General features: G+C 40.0%; 1 protein-coding gene across 3 annotated transcripts in view; it reads right to left on the reverse strand.

Annotated features, from left to right (window-relative positions):
- The window catches only part of TSC22D1 (TSC22 domain family member 1), a 92,536-nt gene that overhangs the window by 8,481 nt on the left and 62,862 nt on the right, over window positions 1–21,193 (reverse strand). Inside the window, exon 1 of one of the 3 annotated variants that reach the window (XM_027674326.1) lies at window positions 6,521–7,037. The exons of the other annotated variants lie outside the window; for them this stretch is intronic. Within the exon in view, the coding sequence (XP_027530127.1) occupies window positions 6,521–6,606 (86 nt within the window). The 5' untranslated portion in view covers window positions 6,607–7,037. Of the gene's footprint in view, window positions 1–6,520; window positions 7,038–21,193 lie in introns of those variants that run through there. 3 annotated transcript variants of the gene reach the window in all.

A 21,193-nucleotide genomic window follows, 5' to 3' on the forward strand; every position in this document is an offset into this window, starting at 1 on the left:
CCACTCTTTACTGGTCAGAGAGAACTCTGCAAGGAAATATGAGCCATCTTAAAGCAATCTGGATGCTTGGAGAGGGATATATGGCATCCCCTTTCCTGAGATCATCCACAGATAACCATCTAGCAATGCAGCTGAGATGAAGGACCCTGTTCTATGTATATCCATTGAGTTTCAAAGTCTCCCCACAGAGTCAACTGAGATCTATCATAACTCAAAACCTGAAATTACATCCAGATGCTACTCCACTTAAATTCAACAGAGCTATACATTTTCAGTAACATGTAGCTTGGGAAGCACAGGCTTCCCTAATTTGAGATCCAACCTTAAAATGAGTAAGTGAAAAATATTTAACTTCATTAAAAGTGAAAGCCCTCCTCAGTATCCTTTCAAGTGCCCTTGACCAAGGACCGCAAAGGAAGAAATCAACCAACCATGTTAGCATCCTGGAAGTTTTAAGTGAGACATCTGAGCCAGGAATTGATTTTCTTTTCTCCAGAGAGCTGCAGACAATATCATTCTGCATGCTGACACTGTCCCCAGGATGGAAGGGGAAAAGATGCTTAGTGTCATAAATCAGCATATATAGGAAAGTGATAAAATGTTACAACCTCTAAGTTTCACTATCCAAAGCATGGAGCTGAAATTAATTTTTCCTTTGTGTGAAATTAGGCTTAAATAATTTTAGATGTAACTCATAAAGTGTGTTCAATTTCCTAGTCTCGTGTAGCTTCTTCAATTGTAATGCTTTTCTCAAAGGCAAGAAGAACACCTCAAGGTAAAAACCACTTACAGTAGCATTTAATCCCACTTGTTGTAACTGTACAACATATTTTTCAAGCACATACTCCAAAATGAAATGAAGAGGGGAGGAAAGAGAGTCACTGGAGCATTTCAAGTTACACCTAACATAAGAAAAGAGCATGGCAAGTATAGGAAGGACTTTGGCACATTGACATGATGAGCGTTTGGAAAGATGAAATTATCTATGTTAAAAGGCATCTCTGACCAAAAGGATAAATAGCCCAGGATGAACTTCAGGACAATGGCTGACATCCACCCACCCCAGACTACCTCGATAGCACATAGTGAGATTTAGTAATCAAATTAAAAACTAGCCAAATTTACCTATAACTGAGAACGGTCACCTTCTATTATTTTTAAAATTCTTAATATCTTCTGTTTCCTTAAGGTTACAGAAAAGTCGCTTTTCTGCAACAAAATGGAAATACTGTCTTACTGAGTGGTGCTAACTGTGGAAATTGGGGGATGGAGGACCTTAAGCCCCTCCATTTCTTCCATCCACAGACCCTTGTAAAGCTTACACCTGGTGTGCCTTTTTTGTTTGTTTTAACCACTGAATCAATTTCTTTCTCTTTTCCCACCTCCTCCCCTTTTTCTAATTGTTCCCCTTGAAACTATATTGAAAATCTTGGATCAGCTAATAATTTAGTCATGCTTATTAAGAAAGTATTTATATGGCATTAACAGCTGGCCTACACTTCTCACTGAATATCATTTACCCTTTGATGGCCATTTTTCAGTGCAACACTTAAAATTATGCCTGTGTTTCCCACACCAGAAACCTATCACACTAGAAGCCAACTCAAAGTTGCTAGGAACAAAACCAAAACCTCTGCAATTAACCTGTGTTGTCCTATGGTCTTCAGGAAGTTTGGAACGAAGTGCCCTACCCCAGCTTTTACTGAAATAAGTAAAAAGAGCCAATGATGAAGAGAAAAGTAAGGAAACGAAACATAAAGTAAGACTTCCGTGTGGGAAATGAGCACCTCAGGATCAAATGGAGGTTGACCCCTTCTCAGCTTGTAAGGTGGCAGATCGCTCATTCCCACCCTGCTGTGCAGAAAGATTTTTAAGTCCATTCTGTTAAATAATAATAAACTTCCAACACTGCAATTCGTTAACACATGTAGGACAATGAAGACGATAAGCTGTGAATTCAATGCCACTTTTCTTCTTTAGCAAATACATTAAGACAACAGACCTTTATCCAATGGACCTTTTACATTCCCACAATTTCAATCTCTCTGCAATCACTGGCACATGGCTTGACAGGTATCAGAAGTATCAATGAATAATTAAGCGAATGACTTTCAGATTAACTCCTCTGGCTCTAACGCATGCATATTACAAAAATTTGTAATGCCATATTTCCTAATTTCTGAGTGGTCAAAATACTCTACTCTAGTTATGCCTCAACACACAGTTTATCATTTGGTGACCTCCTAAAAAAATATAAGGAAAATTCAAGACCTGCTGTTCCACCCAAGCAGAACTGCACTTTAACAGGCTAAATTCATTGGAGTGTATTTAAAGGAATTTTTATACCTGAATGGAGATTTTAATTTATAGAAATCAAACCTCATGTACCTCCAACCAATCAGGAAGCAGGGGGAGAATTTCCAGAAACACGTAAGAACGTGACCTGATTTATTGCACAGTGCAGTGCATCCCAGTCTTGCTCCCCTTTATCAGCCATCAAATTGAGCATTTGTTGGATGATTTCCTGCCTAACCTGTACCTTCCCCCACCCCCTTTCCTGTGAAAACAAGGATATGAGAGGAATTCGATGAATGCCTATGCTTCAACTCTGTACGGCACTGAAAAACAGGTAAAGCTCGACTCTGGAGTGCGAAAGCTCTTACAGGCTTCTTAATCCAGGCATAGCTTCAGTAAATCAAGAGACAAAAATCCTGCTGACTCACAACCGCAGAAATCCCAATACAGTATCTCTACATAAATACCATTTACGCTCTCCTTGCTGAAGGAATAAATTGTAAAGCAATATTGATTTGAAATAGAATGGAAGACACCTGGGAAAGTATGTAAGACTGTGAAATGAGGTGTGCTTAAAAACTTAAAAATTACCTAAAGACAACTAGATCGAAATTTTAATTTAACCTGACTGTGCCTTAGGGCTTTAGAGATGTATTACCTACTTTAGCACAACACTGTTCTTGTAACCCTGCCACACTGCAAACCAAAAAGAACAGAACGCAGATGTGCTGGCTCAGCATATTTTGAACATGTCCCTGGAGTACCTTCTAGGCCAGAGACTGCAAATAGCTGGCATTGGTCCAGGTCATCTACATAAAGCCCGAACATCCTGACAGCCTGTTTCTCCTTCAAGTGGGATTCAGCCTTCCTCAGTAACCCTGCTGATCATCTAAAGGAACCTCAGGCAGTAAGAAGCTCTCATTTTCCACACGACAGCATCTTCTAGCTTATGAGCAGCAAGTACATGAGACTGTTGGATCCATGGTGGCCACGCGGGGCAGACACCACCCACATTTAGCCACCCTTGAGCCAGACATTCTGCAAACGGCAGAAGACATACTCTTAATCTTTTAATACACATTGCAAAGGAAAGATTACAGCATATTATTTCATACCCAATCAGTATCTGGGTAACTGTCATTATGCAGAGACGACTAAATTTAGTGTGGAACCCTGTTTATGAAGCAGTCCTGTTTGCTCCCTAAGACTGCTGATGCCTGTTTTCTGGTGGATATCCACCTAAAATGTTTCATTAGATGTTCCAAGGGTCTTTTGTACAAACCAAGGTCCAAAGCTCACATATATATTATGCCAGGTATGTATCACTTCTGAAAAACAATTACTTCATCCTCCAGAAACCACTGTCATTACAATGACACCCTAAACCTCTGTGGCTTAAAAAAATTTAAAACAAAACCCAATCCCCACAAAAACAAAACCCAAACAACTCCAGCATCAGAAGTCAGAGATGCGTAACCCACTTAGTGTAATGCATGGGAGTCCAAAACAGCTCCCAGGTATGTTTCCTCATTCTCACAAAGGGTGTTAGCCCAGTGGCCATTCTTCTACAGCATCAACACCATGAGCTGCGACACCCTGTCAAGACATGGGAAGGAGAGAAAATCCTTGCTGTGATACAGGATTTAAAGCCCCTCTTCCGGCTCTGCCAATGCAGCCAGGGAACGACTGCTGCAGTGTCCCATCAAGCACAGAGGACAAGTCATCTCTTCTAAAATCCACTCTAGGCAACCTCCCATCCAGGTACAGAACAGGGGAATTCCTCTCTGACTCTTCCCAGCTACTGCTAATTGCTAGAGGCCCTGGTCAGGTGAACAGCAACATCAATCAGCAGCTCAAGTACAAGCAGTTATGACAACTATAAACAAAAATATTTACAAGTGAATGTTTGAGTCACAGGGTAGCCCTGCTGCAACTCAGATACGCTCCCGCCTTGAATTAGTTTGCCCAAACCTGTTTTTCAGCCCCATTTCTGAAGAACTCAGCATTTAAAACAACTTGTTGATAAGTTGAAGTGGGTAGAAAAGAAGCACTGAGCTGATTCCGAGATTGGGGTTGGGGACATTTACTTATAGACTAAAAGAAGTCAAGGTACCTGAAAGGATCCTTTAAGTCATTGGAAGGATCGAGATGTGATCTGAGTGAAAAATTACCTTTAAATAGGCTTCAGGGCTTGTCAGACTTTTGTTTTATTTTTTCATATTAGAGTACAACTATTTAATATTTGCCTAATCATGAATTACATCCTGTCTTTTAAAAACAGTAAGAACAATTAGTTCATAAATATAGTGGGTTTTCTATCCCTTGATATCCCCACTTGCAGCTGCCTAGTGCTAGACAGCTCTCCAATAGCACACAGACATTAGGGATCCCTTTTCCAAGGCAACTTGGTGGAGCTCCAGAGCCTAAACCCTGGATCTTGGACTTTGTTCTGGCAGCCAAACTTAAAATGGAAAATATGTATAAAGTATTAATTTTATTAATAGTACGAGTCCTTCTCAGTAGGCTATTAACTACCCTCGACCAAGGACTGCAACTGGGAGAAGATTCACCAACCATGTCAGTATCCTGTAAGTTTCAAAGGAAATGCCTGACCCTGCAATGGTGACGTGACAGCCAGCCAATTCTAACCTACAGAAAAACAACAAAGGGAAAAGCAGCATCTCTGCAAGAGAAACTAGAGGAAACAAAAGCAAATGAGAATTAAATAGAAAGTAGCTTGCTGAATAAGACTACAGGAAAAATTGTAAACATTTTCTGTATAATGTTAACAGATGCAGACTTTGGTCTTTGACTAGAGGTGATACAACATGCTCCTATGTGTATCAGCAAAAAAGTCAGTTACAACAAAAACCTTTTAATGAAATGCAGGAAAGTTAATGAAAATCACAAATCTATTCTGCCACATTTTTTTTCATTACGCATTTTATGGAATAGCTTGGTTCATGGTAGGAAACAATCTTCTCAATACTACCTTCCTTGTTCAGTAATATATGATGACACCAGTCACTGCTGTACACACATGCTGCTCATTCATAACATACCTGTTGCCATCATATATCAACTGCTACTATAGAATATATCCATTAGACTGGTTCCTTACACATTCAGATTAATTTAGTATAATTTTTAATGTCCATTTAAAAGTTCAAGCATGTTTTCAGAAACTGCTGATTACTGAAAAAATTAAAATTGAGCTTTTAGAAAAAGGTTTTCAATGTATAATTTCATATTCTTTGAAGAGGCACCATTCAGAGAGGAAAGCTATTCTCCACAGGCAATACCACAAACATAGCATGACAAAAATGTCAAGTTAAATATATGTACTAGTTGATATTTGTCAAAATTTATATAGGATCAAGGGGGTTGGATTTAAAGGGTGTGCCATAACAAAAGCACCAGTTTAGAGATCAGAAGTTTAGAGATCAGAAATTCCATGCTCCCTCCCACAGATGGGTATTTGCCTTCTATACACAGAAAAACAACTCTGCAACATGAAAAGTCAGGGTTATTTTTCCCCCCACTGTCATGTATTTTTAACTCAGTAAAATAATTCTTCTGATTCACCAAGTTACTTGGTATTTACTTTAAACACTAAAAAGGAACCACATCAAAAACATGCATTTCATATTTCACTATTTATATGGAAAAGGAGGTTAACAAATGAAACTTGCAGAAGACTAAGCTGTATTTCAATGCCTCTCCAAACATTTAACAAGACTGATTACCTAAATTCTCTTTAATCATGTGACAGTACAGAAGATAGTGTATATTATGTATGAAAAAGTATTTGAATGAATATAAACTTACTATCAACTAAGTTACAAACCCTATTAAAATTCCCATTTTTGGTTTAGTATTACATCACTTAAGATTTGGAATAATTGGAACAACATTTTTTTGAAAAGAGGAAAGAAAAGTACTGTAATGGCAAACATTTTATAATATGGATTATTTTAAATTCTGCAGTAAATATTTCAAGACGTAGACTTTCACTGAATAAGTAAACAACTCTGCATGACAGTACTCTCAACCATTATGATATTCCTAGTTTGAAATAGGTCTAACAAGTGCCAAGCACCTTGATTTAGAAGAAGCATTTTTAAGTATCTGGACAACAAAATAGTTAAAGGAACCATTAAAAAAAAAGAAAAAAAGGAAAACAAATAAATCAAGCATCTACATATTAAAAACTTTATATAAATACCTCTTCAGATGCTGTTCCAGCTCCAAGAATAACACTTTCATGGTTATTTGGTCAGGACCTTGTTTCTGAAGAAATGTCACTTTCATTGAGGCATCTATTTAGTACCTGCTGATTAGTTTTCCCCAGACAGAGGGTTGGAAGAAATACCTCTCAGTCCTTGGTGGCCGTAAGGTCAGCATTAGCATTCCACTATTAACCACAAGTCCTGAACTCTGCAGCGCTTTCAAGAATCGCAAAGCCTTGCCTGTTAAAGATTATCCACTTGCTTCAATTCAAAGTTTGCTGAGTTTAATAGTGGTTGGTCATGATCAAGAAAAACAAGAAGGGCGAACAGTGACGACACCACAGATCCTGAGATCACATGGTGTTCTGTTACATAAAGCATCAAAGGAGATTAAAATCTTCATGATTATGTTTTCAAATCTCAAACAAATGCATCTTCTTTCAGCAGTGCCAAATTCACCAACTCTGAAGCTGATTCAGCCTGTTCCTACTTTTTGTGAAGCACATGTTAATCACTACAGGTAGCTAATTCTGCTTAGAGAAAGGCAGCTTAAGTTGTACTGCTTCTCAAATTAAAGTTCTAAGGCTTAATGGCAGTTCCAATTAGACACAAAATTGACAGTACGCTGTTTGCCAGAAAATATTTTACACAGCCAAATCCTATCCCTGACTGCTATTTTAAAAAGAACCCGTGATGACAGTTTGCGACATGCATCTCGTTAGTTTTCTGCAGACCAAAAAAAATAGGAACTCGTATCAAGCCAAAAATCAATCAACTATTGCATTTTCTTCCTCACAGAAACAGATCACCATAAGGAGGTTTTGGTGCATTATAGTAACTCCATACCATGCAACTATCAGCCTATATGCGTAGGTACCATTATAACATTGCTTCAACCTAAATATATTCCTTCCTCTACCGTGTTAAATGTTTTTCAGTGTGAAGAAAAATTGACTGCCCACAGTACATTGTAGAGAAGCAAACAAGATTCACTTTCCTACTCTACAGGCAAGCTGGAGACCAGGAGATAACCCCTCACTATGGAAGTAGCCAGCTATTTACAGCACATGCGCAGGAACCCCTGCCACACAAAAGTGCATGAGCACTGATGTTACACTCTTTCATCAGACCGCAACCACAAAAATGCAAAGGCAAAACCAGAAATCAAATCTAGCAAATGTTAGTTGGACTTACTGCTGACTGCTAAAGTCATGCCAGATGTGTCTCCTCAAGTAGATTTGCCTTCTAAGACCATATTGGAAAGAAACCAAATGGAAGGGTCAAACAAGTTCATAGAATCATAGAATGGTTTGGGTTGGAAGGGACCTCAAAGATCATCTAGTCCAACCCCCCCACCATGGGCAGGGAACACCTTGCACTAGAGCAGGTTGCTCAGGGCCCCTCCCAGTCTGGCCCTAAACACTTCCAGGAATCTACAGCTTCTCTGGACCTCCTATGCCAGTGTCTCACCATTCTCACAGCAAAGAATTTCTTTGTAATATCTAATCTAAACCTATCCTCTGTCAGCTGGCTCACAGAATGGCCATATACTACTTATCTGCATTTCTGTTCCACCTTGCCAAGGCAGTGAAGTGGTAACTGATGGCAAGGGAAGCAGGTATTACACAGCAAAAAAGAAAGGAGTCTGGCTTGGGGGAAGAAGGGAGGGGTAAAATCAACTCTACTTATTAGAACCAACAAGTCTACCATCACAACCAGGGAATATTTTGTTTAGGCAGTAGTGAGGAAATGAACAAAAGAAAAAAATGCATTTTTTTTCCTTGGGAATGAGGGATGTAGTGAGATTAGTTCCCCATTCCCAAAGCCTAGAGGCAATTCAGATAATTTGAACAGGGCATCAGATGTACTATGTACTATCAGATGCGAAGCAGGGCAGAATATTTCTAAACTGTCTTTCCAGAGCCTTGTACGCTCAGAATGTTCCTTTTAAGGCACAGTAAGGAGATTGAGGCAGACAAGTTACATTTTGCCATAAATGTTTCTCTCATTACATCAAGTGCACCTCTCAGCACAGCATGGGAATGGATAACAAGCAGGGCTTGTTTAGCATTCTCCTCTAGCTCCCACCAAAAAGTCACGGAGGTGGGGCCACTCAGATGGTGGAGCAGTTGTATTCCTGGATCTTAGCGTTTGGAGAAGAGGTAGACAGATATAATGGCCCTAAAAGAGGGATGCTTACTCTGAAAGCAGGGCAAATCCTGAAAACTTGGAGACTTACATGGTACAACCACATCTAAAAGAGAGAGGTAGATCAGGCTTCAAGGAAAAATAAGGAAGGAACAAAGGGATCAACAATAGTAGCAATCAACAACTATTAAGACTGTCACAGAATATTCTAAGTTGGAAGGGACCCAGAAGGATCGTGAATGGCCCATAAGGGGATCAAAGCCAAGCCCCTGGTGTGATTAGCACCATGCTCTAACCAACTCAGCCCAGTACTATTGAATAACTTCAATATTCAAAATGAAATATTACTTATAGCCAGGAGTCTTGCTTATTTTAAAGAGCTGAAGCATCAAGCTGACTAGAAGAATGCTCAAAACTAATTACAGAAAGCTGAACCAAGACAGAATTTTAATTTCAGTGGCATCCTTACATATCCTTCTAGAGTCAGAGACTCAGTATAATAATAATTCCTTAAGAATCCTACTGGTTACACTGTCTTACATAGCACATATGCTACAGCTTCCCTTGGACATTCTATAAAGTACAGAGCTGACCTGTGGCAGCCACGCTCAGCTAAATCTGTATCCCACAGAACTGTGCCAACAGAGCTGATTGGCTTCAGATTTTAAGCTGCCATTCTCCTAACCCTCTTTAACATGCTTCTTGCCCTCTCTATTGTCTGTATTCCTCTCTGTAAAGCTGCACAGTTGACACCAGCTAGAAGGACAATCCTTCTCCGTAACTACTGCACATACAGTACATGCACTGGTCACAGGTGTTTTCCAGGATGCCTGAAACAATGAGTACACTTTGAAGTATGTTGGAGTGGGAAAGGGATGAAATCAGTGATGTCAACCTTTCCTGTAGACAGTCTTTACTTTCTCCTTTTCTATTCCACGATGCCCTTTAACAGGAGGTCCATCACGCTAGCAGCTGTGTCATGAGAGTTAAAAACAAGGTCCAGTAAGTTATGCACATCTGACTAATACATCCCTCAGCTCCAATGCTGCTCTGATTCAAATCCAGGTTTCTTGTATAGCCAGAAAGATCATTAAGTGTTAGATTACATTGGAGGGAAAGCAATTTCTTAAGGGGCACAAATTCAAGCACTGAATAAAACTTAGGAAAGATTAATAACTGTACTATCGGCTCACATCCACACACACATAAATAGTTCTATTTGCATCTCATGAGTTTATGCTAAAATCCTTGTATCTTGCTCTGCTTATTAAAAGAAGCCATGTCAGAATCAGTTTGAAAGTGAAAAGCAAATATATATATATATATACATACACACACACATATATACACACAGCCATGCACATATGATGCAGGACTGCAGAATGAAGCAGCTGAATATATTCAGTAAAGAAGCAAGTTCACTGCTAGGCCCACAAAGAAAATGTTCCATCTCTGGAACACTCATCACCTTTCTTCATGCATCAGCCCCAATTCGGGTGACAACTTTACAGTAAGGCAACACTCACAGTCTTCATTTGATGCTACTTCTCTAGCTATGTCAAGTAAAATAGTTTCTGTACCGCTGATCTAAAAGCACCTGATTGAAATTCATCACCTTTTTACTTGGGGAGGTTTGTACCCCAGAGGAGTCTTATCAGTTCCACTCACCACCTTAACAAAAAACAGCAAATGATTTGAAAATCAGCAAACTGATTTTCAGTCAGTTACCAGACTGAAAACAAATTAATCTTTAAACACAACTGCTTCAGAGGCAGCTATTCCGATAACTACATGATTTTTCTCATAAGCATTTCCCATAAATTTGACAAAGCTCGTTACAGTGCATTCAAGTAATTAAAAGGATTACTCAGTTATGTGTAAGTCAACAACTTACAGGCAATAAAAACCACAAAGATATTGTAAGCCTACTGGATTAACTAAGAGATTGAATATTTTTACTGCTTTGAAAAATAGCCTCCAGCTGCAACTGAAAAATGCCTGAAGTACGAGGATCTTCATTCTTCTCCTGCCACATTCAAGAATTCAGCATCAAGCTATGCTTTCCTTCCTTTGTCCTGAACCACCCTGGCTCTTATATAAAGTGACAGATTGCGCACAGATGAATTATCACTCCAGGTACATTAGAATGTCAGATATGGGTAAATTTTAACATTTAATGAAACAAAAAACAAGATTTCATGCATGATAGCATCAGGGTACCTAGGTTCTCTCCCACCCATAGCTCTTATGTCCAAAGGGGAAGGAGGAGCATATTTCAAGATCCTAATTTGTGGTACTCCTTGACAGTTTTGCTTTAAAAAAAAAGAAAAAAAATCCAGCAGCCCAAGTTAAGATCTAAACTGTAAGTTAATGAATCTGGCATTCAGCCAGCAGAATTTACTGTTTACATCAGTCTGAATGAAGTGTAGCACTTCAGCCTGAATTCCTCAGCGCGTCACACATCACTGAGTGAGCTGCCATACCTTCATGGGTAAACATTTAGTAGGCTCATTTTCCACATTCTACAGAGGACTTCAGAGATAGTTTGAATAATGCAGACTTCACGATAAGAAAAAGCAGCAAGTTGACCTTTAGACTACAGACATAAAACACCCTATGGTAACAATGTCAATTTTTATGTGATGCAACAAACTAAGAATTTAAAATTCTGATGTGCATTCAAGTGCCTGATAAAGCAGAAAATACACCAGACGTTCAACTCTTCTGGAAACTTTAAACTTCCAAACATGCAATCCTTAAGATATTTAAGGGTTAAAGAATTCCTAAAATAGTTATCCAAAATTCACATATATCACCAGGACTCAGGATTTCCAAAGTTTGTTTCATGATTACAGCACAGCCTCCAAGACTACTATTTTACAAATATAACAAACAAACCTTTATATCAAGTTACAGCATTTACTGTTACCAGTGATGTCCCATATACCATTTGCATCCTAACTTACAGGGGTTTTTTAATGCTTTGTTACCCTCTACCCTCCTATCTTAAGTAAATCTTTATGCAGTGCTTTGGCACAGGGTTTTGCAAGACTGCTAGTCAATGACAGTATGCAAAAAATAAATCTGACTTCAGAAAATATTTATTAGAACCACTCAATGAAGCAATGCATGCTGGCTTATCAAAGGAAATAGTTTTGACAACAAAAAAAGTTAAAAAGCACAAAAAGCTGTAGAAAGACATCTGCATTACAATGAAAACCAAAGCAGTGAAGTGAAAGACAAAAAGGTGGACAACAAATTGGGAAGTATTTCCAAACGCTAGCAGCAAAAATCACTGCTGTACTTTTGTTATCTTCATATTTTGAACAGACGTAATGAAATGAAGTTAGAGAAGATAGTTTTCAGTCTGTCATTAAAAAATTTTTTACAAGTTTAGTTACTAACATCCTAATTGAACATCTGAGAAGTATTCTTATAAATCCCTCAGTCATCACCAAGTAATATAAAAGGTATGGCTTTCAGTTACACAGTGATAAGCATTACAATTGCACATATTTAGTCTATTAATTTACACTCAATTTTTATTTTCATCTTGGCTGCCAAAAAGCAAATCCTCCCTGTGTGAAAGATGAAGAAACACATACAGGGAAGACCTTACTGGATCTGAAACACCCATTTAGCCTGGGAGCCACCACTAGGCATGGCCAGAGGCAGATGTTTAGGTGAGAACCTAGCAAGGCAGGCAGATAAATGCAACCATCCTACAGTATCCTCCTACATGTCAGCAACCAGCAGCTTGAGGAGTTCCTGCACTAAAAGGAATAACTTAGTGTTTAATGACCCAAGATAATTTTCTTCAGAGAACTGGTCCATTTGTTTTCCTTTAAAGAAATTACTCAGGTCATATCATATAGTTCTGAGGACTTTTTAAAACTCTGGTTGTTAAATTCAGAGTTAATTACCCAGGGAAGAGACAGTTTTCAAATTATCAAATATAAAGCACCAACCACCCTGGCTTCTAAGGAGATATGAATTTGAATCTCAAAAGCAGTCCTGATTTAGGAGCACACCAATAGGAACACTTGGAAACCAGCACGAGCATGAAGGAGCAGCTACAGGAATCAGTCTTCTCCACGAACCACAGTAATTCATCTGCAAGTGAGTTCTTTACATTCCACTAACTGGAAGTCACTGAACTTCTATCATTTAATCATACAGAAGAACAGACAATGTCAAAGCATATTCAAGCTGTGGAACTATGTTAGTACTGAACAACAAAACATGTTAAAAAAATTGAGTAAAATATATTGAGGGGGAGAAAGAATTAATTAAGGGCATTGGTACTGAATACATATTGCCAATTAGAATAGTTACTGGTTACTGCTTTTTGTACTGTGGCAATGAGTAAAATCAGATTAAGCCTACAGGAGATAAGCCTAGTACCTCTTCCACTTCTACATGTAAGGCATCTCTTTACCATGGCTATGCTATGTTATCCTGGTCTAAAACAAGTACTCAAGTACTCCTTTCCTTCATTGTAGCACCTATGAAACCCAAACCAGCAGAATCTCCGATTAAGAGGAGCCTGATGAACATGAACTAGCACAGCACAGTAACAGCAGCTCAGCTTTTTTAGCTGCAAGGGATTGTCAATCTACTGTGCATATTACATCAGCAGAATATAAAACAAATAATAAAGGATTTGCAGGCATTCAGCCAGACTGGAGGGGAAGGAACCCTGCCTCCTGAAACATGTCTTTGGTGGTGCTGGCGTTTTTTAACTTAAGCATACAAAAGAAAACTTGAGAATACTATGAAGTTGCCCATCACATGATCCATGAAATGGAGCCCCTCAGTTACAGGGTAACTTAATTTCAACAGACAAATGCAGCAGGAAGCGAGACTCAAAGCTTCCTATTGAGAAGGGCCATCCAAAACCTTCACAGGACAATTGCAGAATAAATCTCTGGCCTGCCCAAACCTCCAAAATGAGATCCATCAGTACATGTGAGCTAACAGAAACCAGTTACAGCTATTCTTGGATATTCTTCCTCAGGAACACTGGAAGTTTATGAGACTAAATTACAGCAGACATTCCTTGGGCATTTGGTGACATCCCTATTAAAGGAGTAAATTAAAGATTTAGAACAACGTAGTTCTAACCATTATCAAGATAGGAAGAATTTTTAACTCTACAGTTCTCTTCCCCTAGATTTTCCTTTCTTTCAGATTCCAGAGAGCAGCCTGTACTCAAGCAGCAGCTCACACCCGAAAAGCTTTGGGAGCCATAAGGCTACTGTCTTATTTTTAACAAGTCAGCCTCTTTCAAAAAGGAGGCAAGTAGAACATCACCTCTGAGCCACTATACAAGTATGAATTCATAAAGGAGTGACGAACCCCTTTTGGTATTGCAAGCACAGCAATTATAACATGACTTTCAATGCTCTAAAGCAAACTGCAGAGACCAGAGATGCTGGGTTTTTCTCTACCATACCAAATATTTTCCCATGGAAGGAGGAGCAACGCTTTGTCATCTTGCTTCCCTTCTTCAAAAAGGCCAGACACCCTGCAAGGCAAGATCTAGCTAAAAAAGTGATTCTCTGACGTGTAAACCAGAATAAAGCCCTCCAGGAATACATTGGTTCAAAAGAGAAGGCCACTCCACCAGGCCCAAGCATTCAGCTCCTGGACCACCTCAGGACCTCTCACGAGCAGCACAAGGCAAGTGCCAAATATCCCGAAGAAAGAAAGGTGTAACTTGCTGCTGAAAGTGAAACTTCAGGGTCTGACAAGTGTTCTGTGTTATCTTTTCACATACAGATAAGTTCCATGGTGCTGTGAAACCTACTTAAGTGCTTAAAGAGGTTTGACAGGAAAACAGCATCAACTAAATAACACCACAGGTGGTAAACTGAATACTTTGCTATTGAGACACTGATACCACACAATTCTTTTCTTTTCCTGTAATGAGTCCCATCAGTGGCCCACCAGGACTGATTAGGCTATATTACTTCGAGTGTCAACAAAACCCTAACATTAAGCATTAGCTCCTTTAGCTGGCATTGGAAGACAGCACTAGTCCTATACTTCATTATTTTTACTGTAAACATTTAACTCTTATCCTGTACCTATTTTGGTATTCTAAATTGATTTGTGTTTGCTAATGTTTATTTCAGAAAAGACTGAAAGTCACCACCTTCAATTTTCTTATCTGGCTATGTAACAACAGCCAGCAATTCTGAAATTAGCAGCCTCTGACACAGCATTTTCTTCAGAGACCTTCTGACTGTATTTTCATTTCTTCTCTTATCAGTCAGGAGCACAGAATGTGACAACATTGTAGATGTGCTAAAATGTCCCTCTTAAGCCAAAAATTGGGACCAGTTCCACAGCCAGTAATTATCAGTGATTTTCTTGAATTTAATTGCTCTAATCAGGTGAGTGAAAAGGTATGAAGGTTATTTGGGAGACCAAAATAAGGGTTTGAAAGAGTATCACTGTATCTCAGTGCAATAGAGATTATTTTTATATATACTATTATTAATGAGACTGGGAAACATTTATAATGAAATTAAATATTAAATAACAGAACCATAGGAAAACCATCAAACTACAGATTTGGAAACTAGAAAAGCACATCAGTGGACTAAAGAAAGACATAAGAGTAAGAAGCAAAAAATAGAAATAAAAAGGCAAGTGGAAGCAGGGAAGGAACAGCGGAAAAAAAGTAGTCAGGACAAGCCAAACAGCAAGGAGAGCAAAGCATCAAAAAGAGAAGGGTCAGGAACTGCATGAAGGAGTGAGGAGGATAAAGGAATTACAGGCTAAAAATACCCAAAAGAAAGGTACCGGCAGATGTTATTTTTTGGTACATTTAATACAACATCCAAAAAACCAGAAAGAGCATTTCTGGAAATGCCATACTTTTCTGGAAAAGTAAGAGAAATATAGGAAGGGAAGAATTAAAAAACTAAATCTACAGCAAGCAGCTGCCAAAGCCCTGCAGTTTCCCTTGGCAGAACAACACTTCCATTGATAACCCAATGCTATGACATTACTGTCCTATGATGACTGCTTTTGGAAAAGAAGGAAAAAAGGAAAAACAAAATTAAGAGTTTCAGACTCTCAATCTCCCTTCTCTGCGTACGTGAGCAAAACCATCCAGCCTATGACGACTCTCTCCTTCATTCATGCTCCAAATACAGTGTGCTAAAGAAATGCTTTAACATAAAGTACCACAAATAAATCAGTTATATTAGATAAGATGTTTATGTGGTTCACCTTACCCCTCTGGAAAGGGTTAAGGTGACAATGCTAGGGTAACTAATGCCAAAATGATGCACAAAGCCCTGAACTGTGCTGTCCTGTCTCTTGCAGCCATGCAAAAAAGCGTTGCCACTGACAGAGTTCTTCTGTCAGGAGCACTGCAGAAGCAGCAGCCCTTGGTTTAACCAGCAGGACCACTGCCCTTCAGTGCAGTCGGTTAAATGCCATTCAAAGTAAAAACCCAGCCTACACCCATCTTTCCACAATCACAAGTGATTTGGTCACCACAAGCCTGAGGATTTTTAAAGAGTGCAGCACTCCCGTGTGAACTGCAAACAACACACTGCTATTTTTGCTCCTCTTCGAAGCACAGGCATTTTGAGCAGGGAGGACAGACAAACAGACACAAAGCCAGTTTACTGACCTATGTGCATTTCAACTGTAGTTAGTAATGGATAACACTTCATATTGTTCACTGAAAAATGCACCAGAAGTGGTAAGGATGATGGGTTCTAAATGTATTCCAAAAACTCTCTGTATTTCTGGCTTCTGAATATCAGTTTATCAAGTTAAAAGAACCAAGAGTTCTTATTTCCAAGGAACTTGGAAAAAAAATTTAAAAAAAAATAAAAATCAAAGTTTATTACTTTCTCTTTCAGTCAACATTTCAATATCCCATTAAACATTTGCAGTGATTTTTACTGGTACATACATACTGATTTAAATCCAAAGATATAAGTAATCTGCTCAGGCTTTCACAGCAACAGGCTTTCCATTGACAAATGGACTTTCCATGTTTTAATAAAAGGCATAAACACAATTAACAAGTTGAATAACATTCTTTTCCCCTCACTCCATTACACATACTCCACTACTGTATTTTACAAGGGGCTCCAACTAACTGCCATGAAAGGTTCTCCTACTTCATCCTGCTCACATATTCTTGCCTTCTCCTTCACACTGCATCTGATGGAAAACCAAGTACTACCACCTGCTACACCATGTAAACAATATAAAAGTGAAGGCAGAAAAGAGTGACTGGCAAAGTGGGAAGAGCGAGAGTGTATAAACATTTTTCATTCTAGGCTGCTTTGCCGTTCCTTACACACACGTGCCAATTCCACTATCAGCACAAAGTCTTCCAAGAAACACCAGGCAGGACATGCTACCACCAAAAAGCAAATATGAAATTTTGTTGTTATTTTCTGTGGGGACATTTTATTGTTGTTAAAGGAAAGGGAAGAATAAGAAAAGCAGATAAGAAAATAAATATTCCTGGGTAATTAACTTTTCTAAAGAAATGCATCATGGCAGTAGGATTTCCCTTTCCCAGTCTACAGCTATGTGGCATGTCTGATTCAAGATTCATTGGACACTGCCAAGTAGAGGGCATGCTCGGTAAACACAGATACAAATAAACTGATATTTACCTGTGTCAGAAGTTTATCAGAACAGAAGATGAAGAACAACATTCCAAAGAAGATAAGCAGGCAGGCAGAAAGGACAGCAGAAAAGAGGAAAAAAAAATTAAAATTATAATCAAAGTCAACATATTAAGAGATACACAACAGCAAGTACAATTAACATTAAACCTGTTACTTCAGGGTTACTCAAGAAGTGACAATCACTTGTGCCTAGGAGCAAAGAGGTATAGACACAGATAATAGCATTATCCAATTATTTTATTCAAAAAGTATTACTAGAGTCATGGATTTGTCAGATGGAACTGTGTCTGGTCCATTCAAAGGCACCCTTCAAGATAAGTGCACAGTTAAAAAAGAGGTCTGCTTGCAAGTTTACTGAAAATAATTAACATATTGAATATCAAGCGGTATTTCTCAAAGCTCACTTCAGCATAGGCAAGGTTAGATGTTCAGAGGACAGTACACACAGGGGTCTCTGCCTTTCATCTACTAATCAGAGAAGCAGCCCAGCAGAAGGAGCATCTTGAACTAAGGCTGGCCTTTATAAATATCCTTCCCTGGTATAAAGCAGATTTTTCAGTGGTCAGCACAAGCCAAACTCTAAAAAGGAAGCTCATAAAACAAAGCACATACACACAGAAAACCAAAATCAATTCAGTGGACTAAGAGAATTCTGGTAGCTAAAGTCCATTAGGCACAGCACCTATTGGTATTCTGACTTCATAAGGTTACTCAAACTAGGACCCTTACAGGGAAGTGTAGTAGCACCTTTTCTGTTCCTGTGCTTCGTTCTGGCTTCCAAGCCCATCCATTTCTCCTTTTCCACCTCTCCTATATTCTTTTCTCTGTCCTTTCCGGTATTTTTCCCTTTGGTTCGGTAAACTGGCACATAGTAAACCTTCCAGGTGTTCCCCTTTCCCCTATTCCCAGAACACGCAGCTGGCAATGACATTCCAAGCATGGGGGAAGCATAAGAAGATGGGTAGAGATGGGTAGCAGGTGAAGGCAACGGATATCAAGCATGCATAATTCATCTGAGCTACAGCTGTCTCTGTAGAGAATGCAGAAAAAGAGTCTTCTAGCACACCACACTGTAAGGAAAGCTGAGATCCACAGCACACATAACAAGATCAATATGGCACCTTTAGGAAGGCCAGAAATAACAAGGTAAAAAAAAAAAAAAACCACGAGAAAAAGTCATTATATATTATCCTAAACTGCAAAGACTAACCTTAAAACCACTATAACTTCAGATATTTTTACTTTTATTTCAACTCGAAAAGAGTGTTCAATATCTAGCAGCTCCCATTGCTCTAAAGAAGAATACTTGCATTACGATTTTTAAGGATCTAAACCTTTGTTCAATTGCACAGCAAAAAGTACCAAAAGAAACTGAAACATTATCATAATAACTGTTTTAGCATTTGTCACAATTATTTTCTCACCCACTTAAGAGAAAACTAGATAACTTTCAGTCTCAAATTGCCACTCATGCATAAAAGGAAGTTTCTATCAGAATTAAAAGGTATTCCACATTTTGGGGTTTAAAGCAAGTGATTACTCATGCTGATTTGAGACTCCCTTCAACAGTTAGGTGGTTGCTTTTTCCTTCAAGGCCCCTATTATACAATAGTTCACCTGCCTGTAAAACACTAATTTCCATACAACAAGTATAAACCACAAGTTATCCATTTTTGCAATAAACATTCCTCTAAATGCATGAAACAATTTTTTCTGGTTTTATTTTACTTTTGCACCAACTCTGAGCAAGAGGAAGCTGCCACTGGTATCAGCACTACAAACAGCACCTAAAATAGCAATGCAGCTTTAAAAAATGCAAAACACAAAAACCCAAACCAAAATTCCCAAAAACAACAAGAAGCCATCCTTTGACCATGTATAAAATGCTTGAGGAAAACCAGAAAGGTTACACAGATTTTTAAACTTCCCATAGAGCACACCGTGCACAAAAACAGGAACTAAAAGTACATAACGCTTGCATAACCAGAAAGTCCCTAGTCTCACTGCAGAAGGCTAAACACGATCGCCACCAACCCTGCCCCTGGAGGGCTCCTTATATGTGGAATTATCTGTTACAGTCACACTAAGACAGAAAAGCCTCCCTTGTTTATTAGCTGAGGACTCAAACAAGAAAAATAAAGTGCAAATACAAGTATAGACCATTCGCTATTCTTCTTCCAAGCTTCATACAATTTGGGAGTTATTCAACCACGACAATAATTAAGGATGCCTTGAGAGTACCATACCTGAACAAACTCTATTCCAACACACCACACTGCTGACACTGCAGACTCAGCTGAATATCACCCAGCCCTGGCAGCTTTGAAGCTTTTTCTGCCTTTTCTCCTTTTTGATGCTTCCCTCCTTTTGGGGTCTGTGGGTTCCTCTAGCCCTTGCAGAGGTCAGGCAAGCCCCTGGTGACAACTTCTCCCCAAAAGTCTAGCTCGAAAAAACTTTTAAGTTGAAAGCTGAATAGAGGTGAAATTTAAATAAGAAACACCAGACCAGGACTCTGCAGAATCAACCTATAAGAAGGTGAAATAGTCACTATGATACATAATGCAAAAGCAACCTCAATGCAATTAGTTACTTCCATCAACCCCATCCTCCCAGGAAATCCATATATACGGTCACCGGAAAGCTCTGCCTAACACTGAGTACCATTTCATGCCTGTCATATGCCATCAGAATCCTTGTGAGGCATCACTGTCTCTTCCCCCTAACCCACTTCCCACTAACCTTAACTACTGTTAGCTTGTTCAGATGCGGATTCAGCTGCGTTTCCGACTTGCAGACACGAGTTATTTACCCAGTTTACATTAACTCGGCAAAATCCAGAGCAGCAGAGGCCGATCCCCGGAGGTCCGCGCGCCACCGGACCTGGTTATTTCAGGACACCGCGGCCGCTCCCAGCGCCAGGCAGGGACGGAGGGAGAGGCGGCGACGGCTCCGCCGCGCCACCTGCCGGCCGCTCCCGCCGCCGCTCGGCCCCTCCGAGGGGACGCCGCCGACACCCGCGGCTCCCGTGGCTCCCGCCGCCTCGCTGCGCCGTGCCCTGCGGGGATGCTCGCCCCGGCCCGCTCGCCCCACAGGTACGAGTTTGGGAAGAGCGGGGGAAGATCCCTCCCGGAGGCGCCGCGGGAAAGCGGCACTGCCCCGGCGCGGCCGCCAGGGAGCGCTGTGGGCCCGGCCGCCGCAGGGCCCCGCGGAGGGTCCCTCCCCGAGCGACAGCGCACACCCGCTGCAGATCGATACACAAACACTTCGGGAGGCGCGCGAATAACGCGGGGTGCAGTGGTACAGGGTCCCTTTCTTTCCTTCCTACAGAAAACGGTTTTATCTCCCTGAAAACGGAGGCGCGACAGGGTGATTTAGCCTGCATTCACACAGATAATGGCTACAAGCACAGACACAAAAGTATCTCGTTTGTACACAGAGGCTGGGTACATAAAGCGCATCGAAGCAGACAAAACCCGGCTGACAGTGAAAAGCGGGTTCTTGGATGACAGTGGAGCACAGCCCAAATATAGGAAACCAGGACTTGCCAGACACACCTGTCCCCAGCTGCTATGCATCCCCATAGGCCTGGGCCACACACCTCCAACCACTTTATATATCCCGACTTAGTAGTTTTCTTTTACTACAGAGTCATTGCATGAAGAATGTGGCACGGGGAAGCTCACAGGCACAGTCCTACCAAAACCTGGGAAAGGGAACCTTTGCCCTTGGACATGTTCCCACCAGCATCTCCTCTCACTGACTGCCCCAAAAAACAGGGTGCCTCCCAACCCTGCCATCAGACTTTTCTCCAAGGCATCCCTCAGAGTCATTCACTACTTTTAGGTCTAA

The sequence above is a fragment of the Neopelma chrysocephalum genome, unplaced genomic scaffold, assembly GCF_003984885.1.
Source record: "Neopelma chrysocephalum unplaced genomic scaffold, ASM398488v2 Primary Assembly neopelma1_25, whole genome shotgun sequence".
NCBI lineage: Eukaryota > Metazoa > Chordata > Aves > Passeriformes > Pipridae > Neopelma > Neopelma chrysocephalum.